At 37.5% G+C, this 21,124-nt stretch overlaps 1 protein-coding gene across 1 annotated transcript; it reads right to left on the bottom strand.

Moving 5' to 3' along the window:
- Window positions 1–1,462: 1,462 nt before the first annotated feature.
- Window positions 1,463–8,749, bottom strand: LOC109241055. The gene is made up of 3 exons (XM_019407766.1): window positions 8,119–8,749; window positions 6,134–6,214; window positions 1,463–2,464 (listed from the first exon to the last, which is right to left on the bottom strand). Exons 1-3 carry the CDS (start codon window positions 8,534–8,536, stop codon window positions 2,046–2,048), a joined length of 918 nt encoding a protein of 305 aa, XP_019263311.1. The 5' UTR covers window positions 8,537–8,749; the 3' UTR covers window positions 1,463–2,045.
- Window positions 8,750–21,124: the final 12,375 nt, after the last annotated feature.

The following is a 21,124-nucleotide window of genomic DNA, read 5'->3' on the forward strand; positions in this document are numbered from 1 at the left end:
CGATGAAGCACCTATGGCGAAGAGATGATCAAAACTTTGGAGTTATAGTGGTTATCGACGAACCATTTGGTGGAAAATAGTAGTTTTGGAGGTGATTTTCGTCAAGTACACAATAATTTCATAACAATGAGAGCACAAACTGTAAAAATTTGAGAGCGGTAAAAGGTCAAGCATCAGTAATTTCTTCTTCGGGTGGAGAAGAGCATACAATAAAAGACTATTTACTCCTTCTTCTAGAAGAATTAGTTATCAAAGCCCATTGGTAATAGTAGCGGTGAAGATCACTTAATAAGAAAAACTGACATTAGATAAAATGCAAGTTGTGCAAATTATATGATAGTAAGTGCTATCTTAGCTATTAGAAATTAATATGTCAATTAACTAAATGAGATGTTCATTGCCAAGTTCCCTGGTGAAAAGCAAAATAATTCAGTTTTGACTCAACAGGAGATGTTACCAACAACTACTAAGAGGAAGAGTACTTAAATACTTTAATGCCAACAAATTCATTATTTTTTATATTTCCCACTGCCATATATGTATATAACAGACAAATTAAAATTGAAATTGATCTTCTATTGCATAACAGTTGATTTTGACAGCAACAAAGAAATGTGTCCATCATACTATCGATAAATTTAGATCCATGGAATAATTTATGTAATGTTACAAAGATGATATTTTGAAATAACATCATACAGTGAAATCATGATGCGCCAATATGCTTCCAAACATGTATTTATCCCTAGAATTCAACTTTTGCCTCCCGAAAATAAAGGATATCCCTTGTGTTTTGCAATGACAATAAATAAAGCATCAAATGTTAGACGGTATTTCCGCACAAGAAATTATATATTTTACTACCAAGAGGGATATCAATATTGACAACAAGTTCGATAATGATTGAGTAACCTAAGTGTTAGAAAGGAATATACACAAAATATATCAAATACAAAAAAGTCTTAGGTAAGAATTATCGTATTGCATATTTCTAATCTATAAATACATAATAGTATTATCTAAATAATATGGCTAAATTGCCCATTTTTGCAAGTTCAGATGATGTATAATCATTTTGAATTCACGTTGTATATTATTATATTATTTTCTTATTAATTTAATTTTTTGTTCCTTTATATAATTAATAATATTATTAAATTCTAACGTGTCATTATTAACGTGCAACACACGTTCGTAGAAACTAGTACTAAAAATCATCAGTTAGGACAACTTTTACAAATTTACAAGAGTAATACTCAAAATATCTGATCAGAAAATTATTGAAATCATGTTTTTACATATCAAACGTTGTTCTTCTTCTTCTTTTTCTTTTTAGTTGAGTAGACATTTCGATTGATTTTGTAATGTTCTACAGCCGAGTATTTTATATCTTTGAAGTCCCAATAGGTCAGATATATTTTCTAAACAACTATGTTTCACGTCAGTAAAATGACGACCGACGTGAAAATTTCGGTGTTTATTTTGTTGTGTTGCATGTAATCCAAAATAGATGCTATACACTAATGTGTGCTGATTCCAACACGCATATCAAGTAGGGGAAGCAACTCAAAACATTCCTTCCAGCCCTATATCAAAATGGTCGAGAAAAAATATGGTCCACTATAGGAGACTCCATTACTTGTCAATACTGATGTTCTCCCCAACCTACAAGACACAAACACAGTTTTGAGAGAGAAAGGGGAGCATGACATCTCTAAGGAACTATTCCAAAATTCAGCATCATCAAGGGCAACTATAAGATTCCAAGGAAACACTACGACCGTGGCATTAGTTGGTCTACTCCAAATCAACTGCTGAGACATTCCTATATGCTTCTCCTTCATACTAACTGTACAATAAACTCTACCAAAATGAACTAATGATGTAGCACCCATGTTCAGTTTAAAAGTTTTGCTGTGCAATTTTGACTGGGTCAGACATCACAGTTAGACTTCTGCGCAAAAAAGGCCCACCACATATTTCAATCAGTGCTCGAGGCATCCAACGGGAGAGTTGAAAGTGGAGGACCTGGAGGAGACGTCATATTATTGTCTTTGCCTGCTAGAGTTGGTACGAGATAAAGTTGGTACTTCCTGGTAGTTGTCAGATTCATCCTCTTCGTCCGAGGATAAGAAGGAAGGACCCATCCATGCCTTGAAACTTTCATTCACACGTCTCTCTACATCTGGTGTGACCTCCATTGGATTTGCTTCGAGCATTTCTACTCCAAGATTGCGCCCACTAAAGTCACTTTCATCCAGAATTACAGCAGCTTTTCTTCTTAGAAAGAAAGCAGTTCCTCCATATAGAATCACCAGCCCCCATGAAGCAATTTCGTAACACCAAAACAAGGGCGCTGAGCAGCTGCTCCCTAAAGTGAGAAGGGTTGAACCAAGAAACAGCGCGAGCAGACCAAATACAATAGCAAAAGCAACATTGAGAATTGATAGACAACGCACTCCACCTGTTAAACACAATGGTGAGTTGCTAGACAAATATTAATAGGAGATGATATGAATCATTCCATTGCTTCCAATCATCACACGTGCAAATTAGCAGGGAAACAAGAGCACCCTTCCCCTTGGGGCAATATGGTAAGGGGTGAGACAGAAAAACCCAGAAATCTAGCAAACGTATCAAATCATCTCAGCATAAGTAATTCAAAACCTCCTATCATGCATATTAATTGTCTTCCAAAATTCTCCTTAAATAAACTTATTGCAGCCCTAGAATCCTACTTTTGCGGACCTGATCCTGTCCACTAATACTGTTCAAGTTGGTTTTACCTTCAGAATGCATTAAAGAAATGGACTCCTTCTGGAGTTGACATCTCACGCTTGCAAACATATTACTCCTTTATTAATATAGTTAGCAAGTTCATAGAACACCAAAAAATGGGAGAGCTGTAAATGGACCAAGTTCATGACCAAAGCTCAACCCGAGTTGTGTGTGTGTATATATATATATCGTTGGCCCACAGTGCACCTCTGGGGAGTATGGGTCTGCCCATCTATCTTCCTCCCAACTTAAATACTCGAGCTCAGCTCCTTTAGTTACTAAACCGCCGAACTTAGCACTATCATGTAGCTCAATTATTTAACGAGCTACACATTGGAAATAATATATCACCCCAACAATTTCCTCCATAGATATAACAGGTAAGTTACTCCTGACAATAGTTTCCAATTCCCCAACCCTAGGTGATTCAGTAAGCAAATCATTTTTATTATGAAAGTGCCAATTGTAAAAGAGCAAATAAAAAAAAAATGGACACAAACGAGTTCAAGACCAATCTCGAAGTCAACTATCTTCACGAATGAGCTCGATCCCGAAACAAACAAGCTGAGCTAAACTCAAGCTCCAATTCCACAAAAACTTAATCTGGCCTAGTTCGACCTCGACTCTTGGCTTGTATGACAATCAAGCTCAAGCCAAGCTCACAGCTTTTATAAGTAGCCTAGTTCTAACCTCCAAGGCTTGCCTTCTCTCGCCTCATTTTTAGCTATACCTATAGGGTGTAAGAACATTTATTCGATAAAGATAGTCCAGCAGGTTAAAGTTATGGATTCCTTCTTACATGACCTAATATGCTTTTGAAAAGCTTATAGCAAGTATCACATGATATACATTGGTGTATTAAGTTATTAACGTCATACTTGGACTACAACAAGGTTATGTATTGTTTCAGTTATATTCTTTTAATTTCTCAAAGCTATCCTTATTCATCTGTAATTTCCACCACCAAAGACAATTCTCTCATCTGGTTCCTTGCGCAATATTAAGAAAGAAAAAGACAAAGCCAGCTTACCCAAGACAAATTTCTAACAGAGATACTGGTTTTTGTTAGATAGATGTTATTCAAATATCCTATTATTTTCATACTTGAAGAGAAGATTTATGATTCATCAGTTACTCCAAATTCACAAAAACAAAAATAAAAAAATAAAAGATAAAGAGGTCACCTCTTTACTCATATTAATTACTTTCTACAAAAGAAAAAAAGAACATCAAGAGCTAACTAGACTTCCATGAAGACATGAAAAAGAGCAGCTTATAAGTTCCGGTACATGGAAAGAATACGTTTTTCAATTTTTAACATGGTTTAGAAACGATCTAGATCTACATTGCTCTGGTTAACACCTAAAGACTTCACGGCCAAAGTTCGAGAGTCATTACAATATTATTCGATCAATCTTAAGCAAATTACTTCAACTCAAAAGCGTAGAACATCACACAAAGTGACCTATCAAAAGAAAAAGAAAAGAACATCTAACAAAGTGTAACACACAGAACATACAAACCTTTATTCATCATCATTCGTTCGTAGAGTGATGGCTAATTTAAAAAAAGTGAGAGAAAATATTCAATACCATTCGTTTTTGCATTTTGAACTGGAAACAAAGCAAACAGACAAACTGTAACCATGGCTTTGCAACTTAAGCTTACCCAGCCAAAATATTTGGAGTAACTTGACGCAATTATACTTCAACAAATCAATAAAAAGCAAAAAGATTGCCAGGTATTCAAGACAACTCAGAAGCACCTTGGTTACCAAACTCATTGAAAAGGAGTCTCTGTAACTCATGAATTTTTTTTTTACTGAAAGGACTTGATATAAGGCAAAATTGTAATGAGGTGAGTTGCGTTTAATATAGCAAGTTTACAGGGTTTGAGAACTAGAACACTGGTAGGTGTATGAAGCACCTGAAGCATGTACTTTCTTCCAATCACACACTACAAGTGAGTTTCTATTTTTGACTCAATTGAGTCATCGCTAGCTCAACAGATGATACGCCAACTTTGCCCCAGCTATAATTTTTTCAAGCTATGGTTTTAGTCCACCACCTGCCTTGATTAAACTTAGTTTAATTTGATCCAATTGGATAAAAAACAAAAAAAAATCAAAAAACAAAATAATATATGAATAAAAACTGGACCACATTTGGTCCCACAGATACAAATCCAAGTAGTACCCAAACACATGCTAATATGCTACATGCATCTTAAAAAGGAATACCGGCTATAAATTATTATTCACATGCTCTAGCGCATCAAAACTTTCCAATTGTCATTTATTCCTGAATTTAGCCTACTCGACGATGATATGGGCAACTTCTCAGCCACTTAAGAAACTACAGACTTCCAAATTCATTAGGGAAGTATGGCCAACTTCTCTCCACTATGACATCTTTGAGAGCCTGTCGCTTCTGTAACTTCCGATTTTTAAACTGTTACGAACTTGCTATAACAGTGGGTTACATAGCTTTGACTTGTAATACTGCAGACAGCTCCTTATTTGGTATCATAAACTTAGAAAACCCCACTCCATTAAGGAAGAAACTGCTGAAAGGCATCTGTGTCACACCTCTCAATCTCTTGGATCTAAGATCTTTTGTTCTTTCCTAAGACCAGCCAGAGCATGGACATGCACACCAAACACGCAGACAACAAAGTAGACAAAACAGACAGACAAAAAAGCAATTGAATCTGTTTGTAAATTGATGCAAAAAGCCATCATTGAAACGACCCAATCTCTGTAGGCATGAGGACGCAGCTCAGTTAGATTTTTCATATGAAGTTTTGGCACTTAACCTCTTGAGTATTGTTCTACCACAAAAATTAGAAGCACGAATCTCAACAAGATAGTTCTTTTTACACAACAATAACTAAAACGTCTTATCCCTGAAGGGAAACATGATATCACCCACATATATAAATACATAGAACTTCAAACTTGAAATGTATGAGTCATAAAAAAATTTGCTGGGTTCTCCACCAAAATAGCTGACATCCAAAGTAGTTCAATTTATAAGAGCAGCATTTATTTGCAAGCATCCTAGAGGCAAATACAAATTCTAGTATTTACTCAACTAGCACTATGCTTAACAGCTTAAGCAGTGAAAAGAGGAAGGGTTACAGGGGGGAGAATATAATAGGGTTGGTGCATAGTTCTGGCTTAGAAGGGAAGGCGAGGTAAAAGAGGAGGGAATGCAACTCTACAACATCAGCCATTTTCTGGAAGGAGAAGGAAAAGTAAATGCCTTTTACTTCCCTAGCAGTAGTTACAACTGAAGTACTACCCTTATTGGAGGTAACATGAATCATAGGAAAACGTATAATTCAAGAAGCATACCCCTTCTAGAAGCACAATAGTTGTTCTCAACAACCTTCAAGCATCCATGTCTCATTGGAGCAGTGTACGCGACCATAATACCTGCAAATTTTGAAGCAATATCATTAAGCAAAACAGTGACAGCTGTAATCTTTTTCTTCTCTTTTATTTTAAATGATAAATCAGTTATAGTAGTAGTCTTTATACAATTAAACAATTAAAACTGCCAACCCACCTTTTTAACTTTAACAAGTTCACTTTTTACCCATCAAAAAAAAAAAAAAACAAGTAAAACTGGAAGCAGCCACACTTTTGAGCTCAGATGCACAATCCTGTGATTTACAACCACAATTTCAGTTACAATTGGATGCAAAGAAACTACAGGGAAATGAAAAAGGCAGTACAATTGCCAAAGAAGTTATGTTTTTACATTATGTGCGCATATGTAATAAAATGCTTAATTCTTTTTTTTTTTCGATTTGCACCGGGTGTCCGAGTCTCTAAGATCCCCGACTAATCCCGGGGATGCACAGGCCCTCGGCAAGGAGTTTCCCGCAAGTTCACCACGGTTAATTCAGGTTTTACCAAGTCCGATGGCCCTCAGAAATTGTTTGCACCCAGTGGGTTTCCCGCATATGTAATAAAATGCTTAATTCTCAGTCATCAATCCCTATTCTTCTCTTCATATTGATTGATCATTGAACCCAGAGACGATTCACTCTTTGCAGACATTTACAAGATGAGAGTGAGATCATTCTTACATCTAAAAGGACGAACAAATATATGACACTCCCAAAATCTCAAAGTGCGAGGAGGGATTCAAATTTGAAGTGTTTCCATATCTACACACATGCTTGAACAAAAATGGGTTAGTTTTAGCCTCCAAAAAACTATGTCCATCCGGGAAGATTGGTTGTACATCCTTTCAAGAATTTAAACTTTCGCCTCTCTAAGTTCATAAAACCTTCCAAAGAGCCTAGGTTCAGTTAGATTTTCAGGGACATTGCAATTCCAAAACAGCATAGACATTAGAAGATAGTTTCCTAGTACATCCCCATTCATAGCTTCTAATCATTGGTTTTCCATGTCACATATTTGTTGCAGCTAACTGCAACCAGAGATATCTTTCTAAATTATTTCTACACATCTTGAACCTTCAAATTATTTGAAGTACTTTCTTATCCTTTTCATTTTCTACTGCACATACAATATCTAGGGGAGCCATCATCAAGATGACTGCCTAAGTCCTAATGTCAGTTAAAACTCCACAAATGAGCAACTAAACGCCGAAAATCACTAATTCCAGCCCTAACTCAGATATAAGAGACCATAAAATCACTGACTATCTTATCTGCATAGCTGCCATAGCAGCAGCACTAAAATACACATTCTACTCTTTGAAGGCAACAACAATGTCAAACTAGATTCCAGCAAAACTTAGTGTAATTCAACCTAAAAGGATATAAATATAAAGCTTGTGCTGCAATACAAGTATACACAACAAGATTTACCATATATTCTTCAGAGCAACTAGTTACACTGCCAAGCCTGTGAAATACATATTCTACTCTTTAAATGCAATAACAAAAGTCAAAATAAGGTTTGCTCACTTTACCTCTTATTAACACTGAATAGGTAATATACATGATCACATTTACCATATAATTTGCAATTAGATACACCAAAGAGGCAACGGAATGAAACAGACATTCTACTCTTCGAATTCAAAAACAAAAGTCAAAATAAGGTACATTCACTTCACCTCTCATTGATACTGAATCGGTAATATACACGATCACAATTACCATATAATTAGCAATTAGGTACATCGAAGAGGCCGCGAAAGTGAAACACACATTCTACTCTTCGAATTAAATAGCGAAATCAAAATTAGGTTTACTTCTTATTCGCCCTAAAACGATGAACACATAATAACAACTCGGTGCTAATCCAAGTATACGCGAATCACATTTTCAAACATAAACTTTATTCTCACATCTCCTCACCCGCAATTAGATATACTGCGGAGACAGCGAAAATGAAGGTGGAAGGAATGAACACAACCATCCAGTAGTAATCCACAGTCTCCTGATTCGTTAGGTAAAATGCACCAGGAAAACCATCCGAATCACCAGCACTACCGCTACCGCCGCCGCCGGTGCCAGTAGAAGCTATGTTAGTGAAATTAATGGAAAGCGGCTGAATACGGTAGTCACCACAGAACGGGCGGCGAGCAGGATCGACAGGAAACACTATTTTCAAGCTGATGACAGTGCATACGATAATAGCAAGTGATATTAGGGTTAAAGTACAGATCGCTAGTGGTCTCTGGAGACGATTCCATGCCTTGTCTTCCTCGCGAAGACACTCGTATTCGTGTTTCGGCATGAACGCTTGCCGGAGTGCATCTCCGATTATCGCCATTTTTTTCAACAGCTGTATAAAGGCATATAAGCGTATGTATGAAGAATTTATAGGTGAATTAAGGGTTTGGAGAGCTGAGGGAAGAAAATTCTGGAATCGGAAGGGGGGGAAATGGAAGTCCTAGGTGGTGGGTTGGGTGGTATGTTCAAAGTTAGTTTGTTGCTTTACCAGCTTTCTCAGATTAGCACCGTCACGCATACATTTCCGTTTTATAATTTTTGTATTTATCATTGTGGAATATAATTTGACACTTCCTTTCATTATCTTGTCTTGTGCGTAAAGGTTGCTCATGCTTTCGAAAGTTTTTTTTTTTTTTTTTCTGAGAAAAAAGAAAATTAGTACTTCATTATTTCTGGAAAATAAAACTAGGAGTCATTTCACATTATATTTTGACACGTCTATCGTTATTAGAGGAAAATTCTGCCATGTGAAATTACCCTAACATAAGACCCTTCTCCTCAATTTTACCACTCTTTTGCACAACTTCAATGTAGTGTGCACAATGGAGCATGTTCAAGAGAATTGGATGCTAGAATCACATATTGAAGTACTAAATACATATGATAATATGTATGGGCCGTCAAACATCCAATGTAGAGCATTTCTTTTATTTAACAAGGGCCAACATGCGGGTTTTGGAAGTAAGTGATTTTTTTGTGTGGAGACCGTTTCTCTCTCAGCGCATGTTAGCTTAACGTGCGCCGTCCATGTGGAAGAGAGCTCGGAATCCATCGCAGAAGGCAATTCTAGCTCAGGAATCAGCTGCTGTTTAACCAGAAAATAGGAATTTCAGTCAAAGCTTACTAATAATCAAATAAAAGAATATTTTTGCAATGAAAAAGGAAAATTAGAATGAGAAATAGCAAAACAATCGATATAAAGCAAAGTAAATAAGTATATTCAAATAGTAATCAGAACGTATCCATACAAATGTCATTTCTCTTCCTTTTATAGCTATCTCTAAGTACACGCCTCTTCCCTCTCATAATTGAGCCATCATGAGCATTTAATGACATTAATGAAATGTTATAATTGGCAATCGTAACTGTTTCGTGAAGATTCTGTAATGTTCCTAATCATTCATGCTCATTAATTGAAGATTAGCGAATCTGTACTTTTTGCCGTCTTGATTCATTCCACCGGTGTCTCTTCAAATTATGAAGAGACACGAGCGACCGTTTCTTCTTGTCACTTAGACGCTTTGCTCGTACCTATTATGACTCGCATCTCTCTAAGTACTCTTCGCCAGCTGTCACTTTTCTAATGATCCACATGTCTTGCTGTGTCAGCCACATAATTAGTTCCAAGTGTAATATTGATTTTTTCCAATACAGCTGTGTTAGTGGGAAATCAACAACGGAGGAAGGATGAGCTGCTAAAGGCAATTGAAATTTCAAAATCGCAGGAGATGGAATCAGAAATCAATAGAGCAGTACTTGAAAAATTGAGGGATGCAAACTCAGAGGAAATTGGGGGATCTTCAACAACTATGGAAACTCAGCAATTGGAGGTTACATCCACCTCAAAAGAAGCTCCAGAAAGCTCGACAAAGAGCCAAAGCAAGCTCTCATGGGCAGAAGAATCAGAACTAATGGATGAAGTCACAAGCAAGGGTTCCATCTGGGACAATTTTGATATCACAAAGGTAACTAATGCTGGATTTAACCTAGAATACATATCTCCAGAGGTGCATGCAGAAACCCCTGTGTGTGAAATTGAAATAGAGGATATCAGTACAGAATTAGAATATTGGAAAACTGATGTAGGGTGTTATGTTTTGGGGATCACCCTCCATTCTCAGTTTTGAACAGCTATATCCAGAAAATATGGGGCAATCATGACATTAATAAGATATCTATGATGAAGAATGGGATAGTCCTAGTGAGATTTGATGATGTATCAGGGAAGAATGAAGTTATTCAAGGAGGTATATACCACTTTGATAACAAACCATTTATTGTGAAAGCATGGCATCCATATATGGAATTTACCAGGGAGGAGCTCTATACGGTTCCAATTTGGGTGAAATTACTAGGCCTGGATTTCAAATACTGGAGCTCAAAGGGACTATGCAAAATAGGGAGTTTGATTGGTAAACCATTGATGGTTGACAATCACACAGAAAAGAAGATAGGGCTTAGCTTTGCACGATTACTTATTGAAGTTGGTATGGATGCCAAGCTACCAGATAAGGTCTTCTTTAAAAATGAGAAAGGAATGTTACCAGATAAGGTCTTCTTTAAAAAAGGTTCATTATGATTGGAAACCTACTTTATGTAAGTTTTGTAAGAAATATGGGAAAAGGAATGTCGAGCAAAAAAGGTGCAGCAACCTGAACCTGTGCAGAAACAGCAAGAATCAGCCTAAAAACAGGACAAACCAATGACAAAGGCTACAGAGGAGACAAAAGGTGTGATTACAAGTAAAGGGCCAGCAAGTAGACAAGAGACAAATTCAGCAGGATGGGTAACACCTATTAATACTGGAAGGAACACAAGTAAACAACAAGGAAATAGAGGAGCTCAGATCAATCAACAGAACACTTTCAAACCACTAGATCATGTTCCTAATGAGGTAGTAGACCAAAGTGTTCAAGCAATACAAAGTCAAGTAAAGAATAGGGTGGGACAGTTAATCCCCCCTCTAATCATGGATAGTATTCTTTGTTGGAATGTTAAGGGAATTAATGCCCCTAACAGACAAAAGGAGGTAAAGCTCCTTTGTACAAAATAAAATATAGGTATGATTGGAATTTTGGAAACAAAAGTTAAAGTCAATAGGATGGATCAACTGGCAAACGGATTATTTGGAGGTTGGAGATATATTACTAATCTAGATCAACATTACAATGGAAGAATTTGGCTAACATGGAGACCAAATTGCTTTCAAGTTGATCTAATCAGTAAAATTGCTCAAGCAGTCACATGCAAGGTTAATCATCTTAGTTTAAGGCTTACATATTTGTCAACAGTAGTGTATGCCTTTAATACAAGAGAGGAGAGAAGACAATTATAGTCATATTTGGAGTCTATCAGTACAGGACTTAATATGCCATAGATAGTGATGGAAGATTTCAATGTTGTACTTCAACTAGATGACAGAATTGGAGGAAACCCCATTAGTATGTCAGAAATAGTAGAATTTCAAAGTTGTGTGGATGCTTGTGGTTTGATTGAATTGCCTAGATGTGGAAGTAAATACACATGAAATGATAGACATGGATATGGAAGAGTGATGTCCAAAATAGATTGAGTGTTTATTAATACAAAGTGGATGAATAGCATGCCAAGTTTCAAAGCTCAATTCTTACCTGAAGGTATAAGTGACCATTGTCCTATAAAGCTAGTATTAACTGATGGCCCTAGAAGAGATAGAGCTGCCTTCAAGTACTGCAATGTCTGGGCTACTCGCTCATCCTTTATTGATGCAGTAAAGGAAGGGTGGGATAAACAAGTAGATTGTAAGGTCCCGTGGAAATTTTGCTCAAAAACACGAACCCTCGTAGTGCCAAGTTAGGAATATGTGTTAGAAATGTTCGGACCTTTTGAATTGATCTGTGCATTTAAAAGTTAAGGAATAATGTTTTTCCAGAAAAGCGCGTTTCTGCGGTCCATTATGCGGTCGCATAATAGCTATGCGGATCGCATAGTCGCCGCAGAGTGAATTAGTATGCTGATTAGTTTTGAAATCAATTATGCGTCCAATTATGCGATCGCATAATCAATATGCGGGCCGCATAGTCATCGCATAATCTCCTTGGAATTTTGCGAGGGGCAATTCTGCGGTGCATTATGCGACCGCAGAACAGGTATGCAGACCACATTCTTGTCGCATACCTGTGAGCATGTGATTTTTGCCCTATACGAAATACTCCTATAAAATCCCAAGGAAAATAGGTTTTCTGTTAATTATTTGCCATTTTAGGAATTTTTTTAGAATTTTCTTAATTATTTGCATTTCTGTGCATATTTAATTTTTATTTAAAATCATGAAAAAAATACCAAAAATATCATGCATTTAGGATTTGTTTTTACATTTTTAGAGTTAATCAGTAATTATTTGTTTTAAAGAAATTTGAAACTCACAAAAATAGCTCATTTTTCACATTTTTTGTCTTTTATTTTTAATTTATTGATTTTTCTCTTTTAGTTCAGAATTTAGAGATGTTTATAATTTTTATAATTATCTAATTAGTTTAATTTCACATTTTTAGATAGTTTAGGATTTTTAATTAAAAAAAAGGAAAAAGAAAGAAAAAGAAAAGAATTTGAAAATAAAAGAAGAGGAATATTAAGAGAATTATTTTTCTGGAATTGGGCCAATTTAACCCAAATCAGCCCCAAAATTACCCCAAACCCGTCCAAAATAACCAAGCCCAAACCAATCTACACCCGGTCCAGACCCACCTGAAGCCAAACGACCCCGTTTCCTTTAGTTTAATCACAGCCGTTGGATTTCTATCATCCAACGGCTTGGAACTAGTTGGCCATCTAATATTTAACTGTCCGAAGAGAACCTCCCCCCCATCTAACCCCTTCAGTCATCACTCTCGTCTCTCTCTCAATAAACCCTAGCCGCCTTAATACTCCACGCCGCCTCCACCGCCGACCACCACCGGAAATTGCCTCACGGCGGTTCCGATGGTCCAATCGTCCCCAAAGTAACACCATGAACTCTCCTTCACCCCCCATTCCAAATCTCCACTCCCTTTCCCTCGAATCACTGCCGGTTTCTTCGAATCTTAATTCGAAGGATACGGCCAAAACCCTAATCGTTCCAAATCATGCCAAGTTAACACCCTACAACCCTTACCCCTCTCTAAGCCCTAAGCTACCCTTAGCCCTTTCCAAATCAGTTCCTACTTGCCCAAATTTTAGATCTTAGATTCATAAGCCCTAAAAAACCTCTGCCTGAGTTTGATTCCGGGGTTTTAATGGCTCCACTCTACATGAGTCGATTGCTTTTGATGAGAGCAATTGACCCATGTGGATTGGACCTATTGTTCGAAATGCCTGAATCCGGCCAAATCCTCCGGTTCCAGTTTGGTTCAATTACAGGTAATTTTCTAAACCTGTTCTCTCTGTCTCCTTTTCCTTTTTCTTTTTCTCCTGGCCATCTTTTTCTCCCTTCCTTTTGTTTGATTCTTCATGGGTTAGTCCGTTTGCAGTTGCATGTTTAGGTTTCTTGTCCTGTATTTTTATCATTTAGGAACTTATCATGTTAGTTTAGGTTTTATTTTTAGTTTTAGTTTGTTGGTTAATCAGTTTTCCCCGTGATTTCATTTTAATTTCTTTTCCTTTCTCCTAATTACATTTCTGACTAGTTGCATGTTTAGGTAATTTCAGATTTTTGTTCACATGTTCAGTTGTTTATTTGTTTTCGATTGATTAAAAGCATGTTTGAATCTTGAATACACAAATTGCATGATTTTGAATCAGTGCTACTATTTTCCTGCTATCTCCTTGTCTTTTCTTCTTTTTTAGATGCTTTGATTCAACCTTTAGTTTAGAGAGCATCTTCTTTTATGAATAATTTAGATTTTTGGTTCTAGGTTGCAGTTTCACGTTTCTTTTGGGCTATTTGATTTAGATTTCTGATTTCCTTAGGTTTGTTCGAGTTGGTCCTAACCTGAAAACCATTCGAAACTTTAGGGACCTATTTGAATTGAAAAAGTTTAGGTCAAAGTTGAAATAAGCAGTAATTTGAAGGTTAAAAATGGGTTTTTACTTGAGCTGAAAATAAAAAATTTCTAGAAGTGTACAGATGTCCTAGATATTAAAAAAAAAGATGCTGAAATATAAAATTGTACTATTATTCCCTAGGATAAGGAATATGCTTAAAAGATATATTCCTCATAGGCAGCCTATATATAGGCTCATTCATTCTAAAAAATACATATTTGGATATACATTTTCAGCAACAATTTACTGCACAAAAATCACTCCTTCCTCTTCTGAAAAGTTTATGTTTTCAGAAATTTTTGGAAAAACTTTCTTCTTTGGTTTTCTTAAAAGCTGAAAAATGACTTGAAGTAGGGCTTTCTCTCTTGGTTTCTTTGGCTGAAATCTCTGAGTTTTCAAAGGCTGAATTTGGTTTTGCTTTGCTGGGCTGTTTACTGTTGCTGTTGCTCCCTCTCTTTTTGGAAGTTCAGTATTATTCTAGTGACCTCTTTTTGGTCTCTTTTCTTAAATCACCTTTAGGTATGTAACCATGCTCTAACTATGAAATGAATTCACTTGTGCAAACCTGAAGTTTCTTCATGAATATATGTGTATGGCTGAAGTCAATGTGTGTTCATCTCTGTCAAGTTTGTTTGATATCTTCGTATGCATCTCAGTAACATGAAAAATATTCTTAAAAGTGGTATCATTATCTCTGGTTCATAGTAAAAAACACTCAGTTGAGATGTTGTTTCTGGTTTCCTGTGAGTAATATCTTCTCTTCTTCCATCTGACTTCTTTCACTTAAACATTTTTCTTTTCTTGTCTTCTTATTTTGTCCATGAGCTATAACCTGCTGTTTTAGCCACTAGTTGGTAGAATCAGTTGGTTCAGAAGCTTTAAGGTGGGATTCACATGTTTCTTTTTTTTTAAACAAAGGAAGATGAGGCTCCTATGGACAAAGCCATGTTCAAAAGAGGCCAGGAATCCTCTGCTAGTATACAAGATTGTAATAGTTTAGCTCGAGATTTGGTTAGTAGATTAGTTTCAAATTAGATTGTCATTTAGAATATTTGTTTCAAGAAAGCAGTAGCTTGAAGCAGCAGCAATACAAAGCTTGTTTACTAATATAAGGTTGCCATTCATACTTGGATTTTTTTTTGTAATAAATGGACTGTCTAAGAGCTTGGTCAAACAAGCTCCATTTTGTGAGTTCAAACTTACATTTCATAGGCTGGGTTGCAATTAATGCATCTAAGTGTGTGTTCATGGTAAAATTTAAGGTTTAATCTTTGTAAACAGCAGTTGTTTAAATTAAGATGTCTCCTGTTTGATTTTTTTTATTATTATTCTGTCATAAGGAGAAAGTTGAGTGTTTGGTTTGGGCTTGGCTAAGGTCCAGTCGAGGCAGCCTGGGGAAACTCAGTTTGGGCTGCCTTTGTCCGAATTTACTCTTTGCCTTTGGGGTTCGACTTCAGGCCCAAATGGCCTTGAGCTCCTGTCCCATTTCTTCAGCATGACAAATGTTTTCCCCTGTCTGGAATTGGGTTGGAATTGGCCCAACTAAAATCACGCTTTTTTTTTTTCTAATTATGTATTCCTATGAATAAGTAGTTGTACATTTTAAGTTCAACCATGTATAGTTTATGTTTGCAAATCGTGTATGGTATAATCAATGAACAATCTGAATAATGATGAAATCTGATTGTTCCCACTTACAAGTGATTTCCCTCGCAATCCTTTAACTTACATGTATACTTTGGCTAAGATTGAAAGGTAGATAGGCCCAGATGTAAATATCCATAACTGAGGCCTGTCTGGAATAAGCCCAATGTGGGTGATTTAGTTCGAAATCTTGATTTGGGCGGAAACTTGAGGCTCTCTTCTCTGCTGGGCTAATTCACGAGCCCAAATATAGCTTTTACAGCTAATTCGCGCAAATAAAGGGTCATTGCAAGCCCAAAATAATTTTTTTTAAAAGAGCAACTCCAGGCTCAGCCTCCTCATTTTAGCTAAAAGTTTTCTTGATTGAGTTTCAGATTTAGTATGTTTAATCTTAATTAAAAAATGCAACCCCTTTTTAGGTTAAAATAATTTGAGGTGTGCCATAAGAACCCCCTTAAACCCATTGGCCCTCATAAAACTAGTTAGCTTTTCATAGGTAATTTGAGGTGTGATATTTTCATTAAATAACCCATGGCCCTCATGTAATTAATTCAAATCTTCTTTAAATCGAGGTGTGCCATCAATTAAATTTTCCATGGCCCTCGCAAACATTGTTATTATTTTTCGTAGTTGCTTTAGGAGTGTTTATAATAAAATCATCATAGCTACGGGTACGATTCTCGTGATGTAGCTGTGATACCTAATTCCCAAATCCGGGGGTACATTTATGTGACCCGGCCACAACATCTAATAACTTTAATAAATTAAACATATTGTAGATCGTGGGCACGGTTCCCGTGACATGATCCGCAACGTGTATCAAACAAACAAGTGTACGATAATCGTAACTTGTTCCAGAATAATCCCATAAAATAATTAAAAGTGGTTATAAAGTTTAAAAATGCACAATAGGTTCAAAACGTGTAGTAAATCAGATAATAGGCCAATTATTAATAGTCTAAGCGACCGTGCTAGAACCACGGAGCCCGGGAATGCTTAACACTTTCTCCCGGGTTAATAGAATTCCTTATCTAGAATTTCTGGTTCGCAGACTTATAAAATAAAGTCAAAATTTCCTCGAATTGGGATTTTAAAATAAACCGGTGACTTGGGACACCCAAATAAACTATCCCAAGTGGTGACTCTGATAAGTTAAAATAAATAATCCCATTTTAAATAATGTCACTTAAATTGGAAAAACTCCCTATATACCCTCGGGTGGTAAAAAAGGAGGTGTGACAGCTCTGGCGACTCTGCTGGGGAAAAGAACCCAGAACTTTTGTTCAGGGTTGAAGAATTCGAGCTTAGAATAACTATTATAGTTGGCTTGTTTTTATCTGATTTTTACATGTTGAGCCTAATGTGCTAAATGCCGCTTTTTACCGCTTTGATATTATCTGAATTGTATATAAACTGCTGCGAAACCCTTCTCTTCTCATCTTCGGGGATGTGCACGCTGGTGTGACTCCCTTTTTTGTTAGTGTCATACCTTAAGTAAGAAAGAGGCTCAGACAAGTTACAAAGCCGGATGGCCTTTTGGTTCCCGGTACATAGCCCCCTCCTCGGCTCGAGTTGTCTTCTCGGGTACACCAAGTATAGAACAATATACCCAGGTTTTTAAACTTAGAATAACTAAGCCTCATGCCGGATCCCTAGTAGGAACGTTTGTTTGCATCATGTGCATTTGACTTAGGAGACTCAACACAGGGGTTGGGCCCGTCTAGGACAGGTGGACCCTAGAATCAAAAGACCATCCTGATGCATTTTTTACGTGCTACTTGTACAAAATATTTGCTTCGGTTTGCATGTCGACCGATTTCTAGAATAGGGAGAAAATTTTAAAAAATTGAGCCATGAGAGAGATAATTACCCGCCGTTGAAAAAACCTGATGTCCAAAATATGCCGAAACTCTGCCGAAATTTTGAAAAAAAAAGAGAAAAAAAGAAAAAAAAAAGGGGAAAAAAGATTTTGGTTTCAAAAGTTTCATGTCTTTTCTTTATTTTATTATGACAAAACTGCCTCAGGTACGCAAGTTTGATTCTCACCGGATGTGGGATACGTAGGCAACCCTCACCGGGTCCAACTCCAATTTTGCAAAAATAACCCAAAAAGAAAAAAAAATTTGTTGTTATTTTATCATAAATAAGTTAGGTGATGCCGTTCTTGTCTAAATAGTCAAAACATCCCCATAAGGCGCCGGAAGGGTGTTTTTGCAAGAATAGCCACCGAAGATTTTTTAGTGAATTTTTGCTACCTAGCAAGCACAACCCTAAAATCCTCCTTTGCGAAGGGCCGTATTTGCAAAAGTAGCCGTGTTGTCTAAATTTTGCAAAATTGAGCTCTTTTGTAAAAAAATCACCTTGTTTTAAACCAATCGCCTTAATTTAAATGTGCAGAATGAGCACAAATCAAAATCTACCAATGAAGGTCATGACCAAAATTCCTTTGGAGCTGTACATGTGGTGGCAAGATCTGGGTGAATCAGGACAAGATATGGTCAATCATCACTTAGGGGGTCTCACCGGTTTATTGAAAATCAAGCCTAGAGGAGACATAATAAAAGCCTTGGTTACATTTTGGGATCCCGCTCACAATGTGTTTCATTTCTCGGACTTTGAACTCACGCCCACCTTGGAAGAGATGGACGGGTATATGGGGAATACTGAAGCTCTGAGACACAAATATTTGGTCGCTCCAAGAGCTGTCACTCCGCACAAGTTTCTAGATTTGCTGAAGATAAGCAGGGGGGGTCCAATACCCAGATTTGGAAGTCGGGTTTTCCACTCCACAGTTCATATACCAGCGATACGGGCACATGGGGGGGGGGGGTTCAACAATCCAGAAAGCAAAATTTGCAGTAAGGGGAATCGATTGAAATGGGAAGAGCACAAATTTGTCGCTTTCATGGTGGAATTTTTGGGTCTGCTAGTGTTTCCTAGAAAGGACGGAAATATTGATATACGGATAGCCGGGGTCGTCAACACCCTGCTTACCAATGCCAAAAGCACCCTTTCACCCATGATAGTGTCGGAAATATTCCGAGCCCTCACTGCCTGCAAGGCCGGAGTTGACTTTTTTGAGGGGTGCAACTTACTGTTACAAATGTGGATGATCGAGCATCTATGTCAGCGTCCTCGGTACATGAATTATGGGTCTACAGGAGAAAGTTGCATAAGGGAATTCTATACAAGGGTCGACGGTTTCAAAATGCCAGAGGGGGTCGCATAATGGATATCTTGCCTCCGCTCTATCACAGCAAATCAGATAGAATGGACGTTGGGGTGGCTTCCTGTTGATGAAATGATATACATGCCAGCCTCCGGTCCCCACTTCCTCCTGATGGGTCTCAGAAGTATCCAGCCTTATGCCCCGTATCGGGTTTTGAGGCAACTAGGGAGATGTCAAATAGTGCCCAAAGATGAAGACCTCAGCATCCACGTAGTCGAGATCCGTTTAGATGGTCAATTCCATGATGCAGTAGTTTGCCAGATCTGGAGTGAGTGTCAATATCTGACGGCGAATACCCGAGTACGAGATCTGTCCAAAGGTGAAGTCTCATCTGGCTACCTCGCTTGGTACAAAAGGGAAGTTGAGTTCGGAAGGCCGGCTAAAAGACCCCACCTTCAAGAATTTGTTGAAGCTTCACAAGAACAGTGGGAGTGGTTGACAAAAGAAAATGAATACCGAGCCACCATAGGCAGGCTAGAAGGGCAAATCAGGGACCGCAAGTTTGATAGTGATGTACAAGCTGCCGCAGATGAGGGTGAGAAGAAAAAGCTAACCCAAGAGAATGAAGCCATCCGAGACCAAATTCAAAAAATGAGAATAGCGGCCGAAAACCAAGTAAGAAGCAGAACAGATGAAAGACTCATAAATGGTCTTAGGAGAAAAGTATCTGAGTACGAGGATGATTTGTCAAAGGCCCAGGCACAGTTGGCAAAGAACGCAGAGGGGCGCGCAGAGTTTGTCCGACAGTTGAAAAGGAAATATGAGGGAGAAGTTACAAACTTGAAGAAAAGGCTAACTTCCCTCGAAAATGAGATGGCCAAACAAGCTAGGAACTTTAAAACGGAAAGGGAATATTGTTATGCATTAATGTCCAGCTAGAAGAAGATATGCAACAACTGCAGGGCCAGAACCATCATGATGCCCAAGTGCTAGAAGCTAGATCTCAACAAATCGGGCGTTTACTCCAAGAAAAGGGTATCATCAGGGAAAGGGTTAGAGCAATTGCTGACTACATCGTCACAAGGTGCCATGAATGTGAAGACATGACTCAAACCACCTTTTTATCCGCAGTGATGACCTTTGTTCGACAAATCATGAATGACCTGGATCGTCTTCAAGGAGACCTTGCACATAGGCCCGTGGCGAGACCGACTGATGTCCCACGGGCCCCTGGAGTAGAAGCACTTATGTACTCTTGATTTTCATTTTGAGTATGTATTTCAGTTTCTAGTTTTAAAGTATGTTTCGAGTCTGTTTTCAGTTTTTAAATTCCTAGAAAAGTATGGTGGAGTCTTTTGTAATAGAGAAAAGTAGAATTTTTTTTAATGAGAATTTGGAAAACCCCAAAAATTATTTCTTTATATTTTTTTATTTATTCCTTGAACTACGTGATGATCTGATTCACGCGGCATCGTGATACGTAGGCAATCCTAATCGTATGCGGTCATGATTTCAAATAATTCGAATAAAAAGAAAAAGAGAGAAAACAAGAAAAGAGAAAAAAAACAAGAAAAGAGAGAAAACAAGAGTAAGGGGGGAAAATGATGACAAAGTGCAAAAGAGAGCAAAGTTGAAAAGTGCCAAAAGAAAGAAAGTTGGAGAGATAAACGAAAGCCGGGACGCAACCGTTGCAAAACATGTAGAAACACATTTAACTGTATAGGTGCATCACACCCCAATGTGCAATTCCCTATGTGTTAATTGTCTCACACTAACCGGTTCGCTGTGTTTGCTATTGAGTAGATTTTATATTAAGGTGGTTGGTTTTGTGGTAATCTGGCTTCACATCCCTACTTCACAAGATCAAAAGGAAGTGTTGAAATGTCATCTGAGGGTCATCTACCAACAGTTCCTATCCAAGAGGATAGCCCGATCTCGGCCATCCCAACTTCAGAGTCAGCTGCTGCTGAGGCAAACAGGGTGCTGTGTCTCCGCATGTTGGAAATGTGGCCATAAGGATACTAGATTACCTAGTAGAAAAGATTGAAAAATCATCACAAACCTCCTTATTCTTTTCTATTGCAATTTCTGGAT

This window comes from Nicotiana attenuata, unplaced genomic scaffold (assembly GCF_001879085.1).
Source record: "Nicotiana attenuata strain UT unplaced genomic scaffold, NIATTr2, whole genome shotgun sequence".
In the NCBI taxonomy this organism is placed as follows: Eukaryota; Viridiplantae; Streptophyta; class Magnoliopsida; order Solanales; family Solanaceae; genus Nicotiana; species Nicotiana attenuata.